Here is an 11,066-nt window from a genome sequence, read left to right as displayed (position 1 = left end):
TTTTTAGTCTGATTTATGATTTTAGGAGGAACAAAAAATAGAAATAACCCCAAAGAGAAAATATAATTAAAGAGTAATAGGGTACACGGTGGCTTTCAACTAGTTAAAATTAGAAACAAGAGAAAAAATAGAAAACAAAAGACAAAACCCCAGTTTGCACATCAAAACTTGGTGATACACATTCATGTGCACTTGTAATTACTTTACCTCTGGAAAAAGCATATCAGTTCATCGAAATCGATTCGTAACTTTCACTATCACAAATTGAAACATATTTGATCGACCATTGGAACACAAAAGTGAAGTTCGGAGAGCCAGTTAAACATCTCATCGTAGGCCAAAAGAGGTGGTTGATCAGCATTTCCAACTATTGTTTGTGAATTGATTTAGTCATCCGAATTGATACTCTAGTAGATAGGTTCGGCTCACTCTCGATAGCTTGGGAGAATTCAAACCAGTGCTAATGAAAGTTGTGAAGATTGTAATTGCTGAATATGTGGAGCAATATGTCATATTTTTATCGACTGTCCAGAAAATAATAGAAATGGGATAAAATGCTTTGAACCAACTCCGGATGTTAAAAAAAGTGGTTTATTAATAAGATCTAGTTCAAGTATACTAGATATTGTTTCAAATGAGTGTATATATGAAGAAACATAAATATTGAGTCATGAAGAATATGGAACAAAATCATAATCTAACTGAAAACTATGTGTTTTGACACGAAACACATGATGACTTGTCTGATTTCTTTAACCAAGGTAACAATATTTCATTATATGATTCAAAAGTTCACGAGAGAACATCCTAGCCTACAGATATATCAAGGTTATATGCAAGGCATGTAGAAAAATTCTTAAGAAATCTTAGCATAAGAAATAGAAAGCATCATTTAATCTATAAAGTTTTCAAAAGAAAATGGCAATCCCAATAAAAACTTAGGGGAAACATGATGTAGATACAATTAAGTCCTTCTGAAGAAATTAAGGAGAAATTGCAAATATTAGAAATAGAAGTCGCACAAACCATGTCATAGTTTCGTATCGGAAGCAATCCAGATTATGATAAAAACTACTTTTAAAGAAATAATAGATTCACCTATTGACATTGCTATATGTGGTAAATGAATGAGTAATCTTCAAGATTCAATACTGAGAACAATATCATGAATCTACGCACAGAAAAAATTGTATGAATAATTTACCCAAAAATTGCCTACAAGCTGACAGATCGATATTTCATCTGATCTTTAATATTACATCAAAATATCAAAGAAAAAGAGGATGATGAAGATTGTAATAGACCATTTTCTATTACCTATCAAATTTCATGTGTTTTATCTAATACACATAACTCAGAATTGTTTATTAGAAATGCGTTTATTGAAATACCAAAAATATTTAGGAAAAGTTGACCAGACAGTTTCTCTAGAAAGAATCGAGTTTTATTTAATACAGGAAACATAATTCAGATCTAAGACAAAATGATTACACAAAGGAATCAAAAACTTAAACTGGAATCAAGGAGATAGAATAATAAGTCATAGGTGGGAAAAAACACATGTACATGAAGCCCAACAGGTACTAACAAACTTTTCGACAATAGAAAGCTTAGATGTCCGGACGAGTGGAGAGAAATCAAAATAGTATTTGATATTACAATACAAAGAAATCATTTTCTTGTAATATTATATACTATCTGAAACAATCTTTTATAGAAACTTTCTAAGAAATTATCAATATTGGTGAACTGTGAGTTCATATCGAATGAATCTCATGAAAAGAACCAGATCAATTGGTTATTGGGCTAGAGTTTCTCGAGGAACACAAACTTTTGAAACATCTAAAGAATGGAATGAAATTCATGGTAGATGATAGAACATGGAAAATCCAATGATCACGAGCTCATTCTCGATATACATCCAGTAGAGATATTAACATAATAAAGCAGGATATTTGTTGTTTATATTGATTCTGGAACGGAAATTTATACAGCAAAAATATGAGTGTTTCCAAAATAATTTGAAGAAGAACTATCTCATATGGCTTGACGAGATTTATCCAAGAAATCTTAATTTTACATAAAAGGATTAAGATGACATAAATATTAATCGGAAACACGTTGGTACAAGATGAAAACACCGTCGATTTATTTTCATAATACAGAAGTAGACATTCTGCTAGGAAATAATTTCTTACGATTGTCTATATCTTATACACAAGAAAATAAAACTAGAAGATTAGTGTTCAAAACACTATGTGATCACAAAATCATAATCCAGAGACTAAGAGAGGCATTTTACAGACACTTGTCAATCCAATTTCGCAGCAATATGGAGATTATTGAGATAGAATTGAATATAAAGCCAATAAGACTAGATATTGAGATGTCAAGCTTTGTGTCAAAATTATATTTTTGATATTATTATTAAATCTCATGAAAATATTCTTGCATATTTATTAAAAAGAGATGTACATCGCTAATGTCAATGTCATCATGAAAATTTATAGGCATTTGAGGAGAACACTTTGAAGTGCAGTGCCTCGAGTTCAATAAGCTTGCCCTAAATACAGAAGTTACAGATAGGCTACAACAAATTGATAAGAGCATTGTTTCTGACTGAATAACAAGTTGTTTGCAAACTTATACTCAGCTATAGTCTGTATTGTAAAGCCGGTCCTCCAGGCTATTGAAAAGCCACTAGCTAGTTACCAAAATTGAGAGTTTTTGAGTACATGGGTATATACCTGAAGCAGGAGATTCAAATACCCATTTTACATTTGCTAAGTTGAAATCATCTTTAAATGAGTCGATCAAAGTAGAAATTGAAGCTCCAGATCCTTATGTCGAGCTTCAATTCAACAATTCACCTCGGGGATGAAAAGGGAGATATCGACATTAGATCTCAAAATGACAAGGGAAAATATAATGTTTGTACTAACGAGCTTATAGTTTCTCTATTTCAGGCATATTAACAGTATTGAGAGAAATTGAAAACAATAATAGGCATCAACCTAGTCAGAATTCGAGTTGATGTAGCAGAAAAGTATCATAGGATATGGATGAAACCAAATTCATATCCTAAGGAGGTAAAAATATGGTATGAATTTGGGGATCTTGCCTCAGTTTATATTACATCACACAGCTTCCTAAAAATCTGAGCACAACCAAAATGGATCTTGGAAGCTGTTCATGAAACATGATCAAATAATTATTATTTATCCAGAGGAGATATTCTGGAGCTTTACTTTTTTATTACAACACCAAAACCAGCCGAGAAAGGCTCTCATGAAACCTTTCACTTCATCAAGTTGAGAAGACCAGACATAAACATTCAGAAGTTCATCAAGGATCCTCCAAATAATGAAACATCTCTTGTTTCATCACTCACTAAAGACGCCATCTCCACTAAACGAGCATGAGGCTTATGTGTCTGTCTCACAGTGGACAAAGTCAAGTTTCCATTTAAGTTTTATAAAAATTCTGTAAATGAATCTTTTATGTTAAATACTATGACAAGAAAAACTACAAGCTTTGCAGAAGAAATATTTGAAAGAAATGAAATCTTCTGTGGAACAGCAAGCTGCTGGTGAGTAAAGAAACTCGTCGAAAATTCTACAATATAGGCTCATGTGGGAAGATGGTCAGAAAGAATCTGTCTGGAATACCCACACCAGAAAGAGCCAGAATTGAGGAAAGATTTTTGGCTAAGAGCTGACCGAAAACAAAATAAGGAGACATGTCCAAGTAGTGAAGATCCACATAAGTCACGTTTTCCCCGTGGACTAACAAAAACAAAATAGTCTCAACAAAGGGAAAGAAGACATGTAATCCAACCATTCCATTAGTACTACTAACTAGTGGTACACCAACTAAAAGATGTTGTCGACCACAAGCCACAACTGAAAATAAAATTCACAAGTTTGAAGTCTGGCATTCAAATCCACCGAAACTTATATATAACCATGACTGAAAGAAGATGAAAGTATCATTCAATCTCTTCATTTTTCTTTTAAAATAAAATTTGTGATATTTTCAATTTATGTATATTGTAATTCCAGCTATTATAAGTAGCTAAAAAAGTTTCTCATCCTCTACATGATGTTACTATGAAATAATATGTCATAGGTATGAATAAAAGAACAAAGGCTTACTGCCCTCTTCATGTATTATTTTCAAAATTAAACTTCTTTACTATACACCATGAGATAGGAAATGATACAAGATTGTGCTTAGTGTTGAAGAGATCTACATCAAGAATCATATGTTGTGACTGTAGTGGTTAGGCTGTGAAGAGCAGTCTGTAAAACCTTGTGTAGTCCTATGCATTTGGGCAGACTCGATAGGTATAACAACATTACGTACAAAAAAATGATTCAACGATGATTTTGCAAAATCTTAAATATAGTAAGGAGCTTAAACTAAAAGTAAATTCTAAATGAAAGGAGATTTATTTGAAATTTATTTTTAAATTAATTAATTAATATTATTAAACAGAATTCATATCAATAATTTTTATATATTTAATTTTAACTAGATCTATGTTATATTGCCAAAAAAGCATGAAATATACATTACTAGTAGTCAATTTCAACAAAATAACAACAAAGTCATAGAGAAATAAACATATACATAAGAAGACAACAATATAGATTTGAAATCCAAATCTAATAAACAATTTTGTCCAAATATAACCTAATGTTTCATTTCAATATAAGAATTTCAAAAGTATTTTTATTTTGATCTTTGCATATCTAAGATAAAAAAGCTCACATTCTCGTCATGTCTTGTACAGTTGCATATATTCTATATGCACAGTTCGTAATGATTTCACGTTCTAGAAAATGAATAAATTGTTTAGGAATACTTGAATATATGTACTCAGACAGTAGTATTATTTATTTCCTTGTGACTTTCTCAAATGATATATTGCAGCAGAATTATATTGTTTTATCTTTGGGCATATGTCAAACGAAATTCCAAAGAACATTCCCAGTGAAGGATCAAATAAGCCACAAGTCTTGTTTATCCACAAGAAAGCATCAATGTAAAACGGGATACAGCTCTTTAATTCATCCATAAATCACACACTGAAAATCCATCATGTTTTCGACCCCAAAGACAAACAAATAATGTCGCATTTTATTCATAACATTGTATATTAGCAATAACCCGCGATAACTTTGGAGTAAAAAGATTACTTCCATTTCTTGAATTTCCCTCCAGAGTGTTTTCCCTTGTGCTTGCCGAATTTCCCATGCTTCCCAAATTTTCCTTGCTTTCCATGCTTGAACTTTCCGCCATGCATAGGGTTTCCATAGCCAAAGTGACCACCACCACCGTGGCCAGAGTGGCCTCCATGGGCCAGATGTGAAGCACCATAGGCGGCGGCTGCTGCTGCTGCGCCACCAGCCAGCATTCCTCCCATCCCACCAGAACCTGGAGACATAAAAGGATCACATTTAAAAGCAATTCAACATGTTAAATAAGAACTTGAATATAAGAATCTCACGCATATTTTGACAAGAGTTGTCCTTTTTCTCTTTTTTGGCAACTGCTTCTCGTGATTATTGTTTAGTTATTAATCTACAGTCATAAACTTCACAGAGCAAGAACTTAATGAGCGGCATTCACTTTGTATAAAGAAGGCTTGACAAACTTATGCTAACGTATTATACGTGCACTCTTGTTCCATGATTTGAAAGATGTTAGATATCAATGATTATATATTTTAAATCAGGTTTGACAATATTAAGATTAGGATATATTTTTACATTATTTCATTGTTATGCAAATGTTTTCACTATTATAAGTATCCAAATGGTGACCACATACTTTGAGAATAAAAACTACAAAGTTACTTCACCATATAGTATCAAGAACATGAACAAATAAATCTATAGTCGGCAACACACCTGAGTGGTGACCACCGTGATGTGGGGCAGATGAACCAGGATAACCTCCTGGGGGATACCCTTGTGGTGGATACCCCGATGGGGGATATCCTCCTTGAGGTGGATAGCCGGATGGTGGATATCCTCCTTGGGGTGGATAACCGGATGGCGGATAGCCTCCTTGTGGAGGATAGCCTTGTGGAGGATGGTGTCCCGATGGATTATGACCACCGGCTACAGCATGAGCCAGATTCGATAAAAGCCCCTTATCAGTTTCATCATGTCGATCCTTGTCCTTACCACCTCCCATTTTTCAATTAATCTCGATGAAGCTACGTGACCTGCAAGATCAGAATGTATAATTCAATAAAACATTGGATGTTACAAGTTCAAGAACATGGTTAAATTAACTCAACATCAAAGACATACGGAGAGTATTTGTTCTTTTTATTCCCTCCAACAATTCAAAGCATTAAACACAGAAAAAACACCAATGAAGACCAATAAAATCCAAAGAACTTACTACAGATTATCCAAATTCTTTAGAAAGAAATCAAAATCACCAATCCCAAAAAATAGTCCAAGAATGAGATCCAGGACCCTGTGGACCAACATTCGGATCCACATGTTCATGAATTTTATAAAAATTCACTCTCTTATCATTTAAAACTCTTATGTTAATATCTAGAAAGCTCAAATTCTTTCTTCCCATCAAATTTCTGCATCCAAATGCACGCTTAACATCCACAAACACACGGCAATACAGGGAACATACGAATCCAGCTGTTCTTCATGATCATAAACAAGAAAGAAAAAAAAACTTTATAAACGAAAACCCAGTAAATTAACCATGTCACCACGTAAAACATCAATCTTGGAAACAATATCAGCACTACCAAAAACAGTATAGAATCCAGATCATTCACTCAAACAAAAAATATACAAACAGAGGGAGTGCGTAACAAGAGAAAGAAGGAGAGAGAGAGATGTGTGGTTCACCTCGATTCGAAGAAAGTCCTGAAAAATCTTGAATGATTCAATCAAACATAAATGGGAAGTGGATACGCACGAATTAATAATATATAGTTTATCATGAAATGGATAGCGAAAGATATTCGGATTCTACGCGTTACTTAAACGCGTGCAACTTTTTAATGGGTCCCACCATTTTAGTCAAATATCTTAATTTCTCTGTATAGATTAGTCAAAAAGAAAAAAAAATTGGCTTCATAGAAATTTACTTATAGAAGAATTAAATTCTGTACAAGTATTTTAAATATATTTTAATATTTTATAAGCGAAAAAAATTTAAAATATATGTTATTGTTGTGAAAAAGTAAAAATTTATGGTAAAAAGTAAAAATTCAAACTCTCAAAATTTACCAAACTACACACTTTATAATATTTTTCTCTCTACTCAATTGTGATTTTCTTCACAAATGAGAGATCTATTTATAGAGTTTCATTACACATAATACAAAAAATAAAATACATCATTACCTAGATCATCACACACAAATTTCTAACTTTACAACTCTTATTTTCAACATTCAAATATTCAACATTCAAATATTCAATACACACATTTTAAATATCATTTTTCAACACTCCCCCTTGTGATGATGATCATGATACAATGATGTCTTCATTACGCGTTTTTGTACTGTCTCGTTAAAAACTTTACTAGGAAAAACCCATTGGGATAAAAACCATAGTAAGGGAAAAAGAGTGCAGTCACGTAAACTCCCCATCATGTTGACACAAACAATTCTTCACAAATTTCGTAGATTGCGCATCCCAATATTATATATGTGCTTTCTGAATATTGACGTAGGAAGTGCCTTTGTGAAGAGATCTGATGAGTTTTCACTTGATTGAATATGACGAACATCAATACATTTATTCTTCTCAAGCTCCTTGGTGAATGCGAAGAACTTAGGAGGAATATGTTTAGTTCTGTCGCTTTTTATGTATCCTTCTTTCATTTGAGCAACACATGCAGCATTATCTTCATATAGTATCACAGGCTTCTCGTCGAATGATAATCCGCATGAGATTTGGATATGTTGGGTCATTGATTTTAACCACACACATTCACGACTTGCTTCATGTAGTGCAATAATCTCGGCATGATTTGATGAAGTTGTTACGAGCGTTTGTTTCTGTGAACGCCAAGATATTGCAGTGCCTCCACGACTAAATACATATCCAGTTTGGGAACGTGCCTTGTGTGGATCAGATAAGTATCCAGCATCAGCATAACCAATTATACTTGGATTAGCATCTTTTGAATACAAAAGTCCCAAGTCTGTCGTTCCTCGTAGATAACGGAATATATGTTTAATTCCGTTCCAGTGTCTCTTTGTTGGATATGTGCTAAATCTTGCCAACAGATTCACGGCAAAAGATATATCAGGCCTTGTACAATTTGTAAGGTACATAAGGGCACCGATGACACTTAGATATGGTACTTCTGGACCAAGAATATCTTCATCATCTTCACATGGACGGAATGGATCCTTTTATATGTTTAATGATCTAACAACCATTGGAGTACTTAAAGGATTTGATTTATCCATATTAAAACGTTTAAGGATCTTTTCTGTATAATTTGTCTGGTGAACAAACATTCCGCATTCTTTTTGTTCAATTTGTAAACCCAGACAATACTTAGTTTTTCCAAGATCCTTCATTTCAAATTCTTCCTTCAAGTATGACACAACTTCTTGAATTTCCTTTTTCGTTCCAATGATGTTTAAATCATCAACATATACAGCAATAATTACGCATCCGGATATTGTTTTCTTAATGAAAACACAAGGGCATATTGAATTATTTACATAACCTTTTTTCATCAAGTGATCACTTAGTCGATTATACCACATTCGACCTGATTGCTTTAACCCATATAACGATCTTTGTAATTTCACAGAATAACATTCTCTGGGTTTTGAACTTTGTGCTTCAGGCATCTTAAATCCTTCAGGGATTTTTATATATATATATTACTATCAAGTGATCCATATAAGTAAGCTGTAACAACATCCATAAGACGCATTTCTAAATTTTCAGATACCGCCAAGCTAATCAAATACCGAAACGTAATTGCATCCATCACGGGAGAATACGTTTCTTCATAATCTATTCCAGGTCTTTGAGAAAAACCTTGTGCAACAAGTCGAGCTTTATATCTTACTATTTCATTTTTCTATTTCGCTTTCGAATAAAAACCCATTTGTATCCAACAGGTTTTACACCTTCAGGTGTAAGGACTATAGGTCCAAAAACATTACGTTTATTTAGCGAATCTAATTCAACCTGGATGACATCTTTCCATTTTATCCAATCTTGTCGATTTTTACATTCACCAAAAGATTTTGGTTCATGATCTTCGTTATCATTTATGATGTCGATTGCCACATTATAAGAAAATATATCATCAATTTCATCTATATCTTTTCGGTTCCATATTTTTCCAGTATTAATGTAATTGATAGAGATTTCATGATTCTCGTCAGTTTGTGGTTCTGACAGAACATTTTCATCATCATGTGTTTCTTCAAGAACATCATTCTCTATTTTGTGATCATCATGTGTTTCTTCAGAAACATCATTCTTTATTTTGTGATCATCGTGTTTCTCTATGAATTTTCTTTTTCGAGGATTTTTATCCTTGGAACCGACTGGCCTTCCACGCTTCAGGCGTTTAATGACATCATGAGTATCTTCCATTTGTTTCTTTGGAATTTCAATTCGAGCAGGGGCATTTGCAGCATGTATATATGATTTAGTTACCCCTTTTATGTCTACAAATGCATCTGGTATTTGATTTGCTATTCTTTGCAAGTTTACAATTTGTTGTACATCTTTTTCACATTGTTTTGTTCTTGGATCCATATGTAACAATGATGATACATACCATGTAATTTTTTTTTCGGTATGTTTCTGTTCTCCCCCTAACATTGGGAAGATTTCCTCATTAAAATGACAATCAGCAAAACGTGCTGTGAACATATCTCATGTCTGAGGTTCAAGATATCGAATGATTGATGGACTATCATAACCGATATAAATTCCAACCTTTCTTTGAGGTCTCATTTTCTTTCGTTGTGGTGGTGCATAGGCACATACACCATACATCCAAAAATTCTCAAATGAGAAATGTCTGGTTCTTTACCAAATGCAAGCTGCAATGGGGAGTATTTATGATATGCACTTGGTCTGATGCGAATTAATGAAACAGCGTGTAAAATTGCATGTCCCCATATAGAAATAGGGAGCTTTGTTTTCATAATCATTGGTCTAGCAATCATTTGCAGACGTTTAAACAATGATTCAGCCAATCCATTCTGTGTATGTACATGTGCAACAGGATGCTCAACAATGATTCCCATAGACATACAATAATCATTGAAAGTCTGGGAAGTAAATTCACCAGCATTATCAAGTCTAATTTTCTTGATTGTATAATCGGGAAATTGATTCCTCAATTTTATTATTTGAGCAAGTAATCTTACAAATGCAACATTTCGAGTTGACAATAAACATACATGTGACCATCTGCTGGAGGCATCAATCAATACCATAAAGTATCTGAATGGTCCACATGGTGGATGGATTGGTCCACAAATATCACCCTGAATACGTTCAAGAAACATTGGTGATTCAGTTTGGATTTTGCCTGGTGATGGTCTTATAATAAGTTTTCCAAGAGAACATGCTTTACATTGAAACTTATTATTCTGAAAGATCTTCTGGTCTTTCAGTGGATGACCATGTGTATTTTCTATAATTCTTCGCATCATTGTTGAACCAGGAAGTCCCAATCGAACATGCCAATTGGTTAATATCGAAGAATTATCAACTACCATGTTTGATTCATTGGGACTTATATGTGTATAATGCAATCCAGTAGGGAGCATTGGTAGTTTTTCAATCACATATTTCTTTCCTGATTTATATGTGATAAGACACATATATTTCTCATTCTCTTCATTCATTGTTTGAGTATCATACCCATGGGAATATATATCATTAAAACTCAACAAATTTCTTTTCGATTGTGGTGAATATAAAACATCATTGATCAAAAATTTTGTACCATTAGGTAACAAAAATTGTGCTTTACCACATCCTTTAATCAAGTCTACAGGACCTGATATTGTATTCACC

The 11,066-nt window shown here is 33.3% G+C and overlaps 1 protein-coding gene across 5 annotated transcripts; it reads right to left on the bottom strand.

Annotated features, from left to right (window-relative positions):
* Positions 1-4,977: 4,977 nt before the first annotated feature.
* LOC140807626 (uncharacterized) lies at positions 4,978-7,006 on the bottom strand. Of its 5 annotated transcripts, none has more exons than XM_073164568.1 (3): positions 6,894-7,006; positions 5,928-6,235; positions 4,978-5,439 (listed from the first exon to the last, which is right to left on the bottom strand). In XM_073164568.1, the coding sequence occupies exons 2-3, from the start codon at positions 6,202-6,204 to the stop codon at positions 5,198-5,200; spliced, it is 519 nt and encodes a 172-aa protein (XP_073020669.1). In that variant the 5' UTR covers positions 6,205-6,235; positions 6,894-7,006; the 3' UTR covers positions 4,978-5,197. The 5 variants fall into 5 exon arrangements, with proteins under 5 accessions (XP_073020669.1, XP_073020665.1, XP_073020666.1 ...); XM_073164564.1 differs by having other exon boundaries at positions 5,916-6,235; positions 6,894-7,004; XM_073164565.1 differs by lacking the exon at positions 6,894-7,006 and adding an exon at positions 6,752-6,886 and having other exon boundaries at positions 5,916-6,235.
* Between the last annotated feature and the right edge of the window lie 4,060 nt (positions 7,007-11,066).

This window comes from Primulina eburnea, chromosome 12 (assembly GCF_022965805.1).
Source record: "Primulina eburnea isolate SZY01 chromosome 12, ASM2296580v1, whole genome shotgun sequence".
Lineage (NCBI taxonomy): Eukaryota > Viridiplantae > Streptophyta > Magnoliopsida > Lamiales > Gesneriaceae > Primulina > Primulina eburnea.
Note: the sequence above shows the minus strand (reverse complement) of the source record. Positions and strands in the feature narration are given on the sequence as shown.

What these genes read in the sequence shown, in the direction of transcription:
- LOC140807626 (XM_073164564.1), bottom strand. Translation starts at nt 6,204, where the DNA reads ATGGGAGGTGGTAAGGACAAGGATCGACATGATGAAACTGATAAGGGG. An exon ending in TCACGGTGGTCACCACTCAG is followed by an intron (nt 5,440 to 5,915) that starts GTGTGTTGCCGA and finishes TTATGTCTCCAG; the next exon opens with GTTCTGGTGGGATGGGAGGA.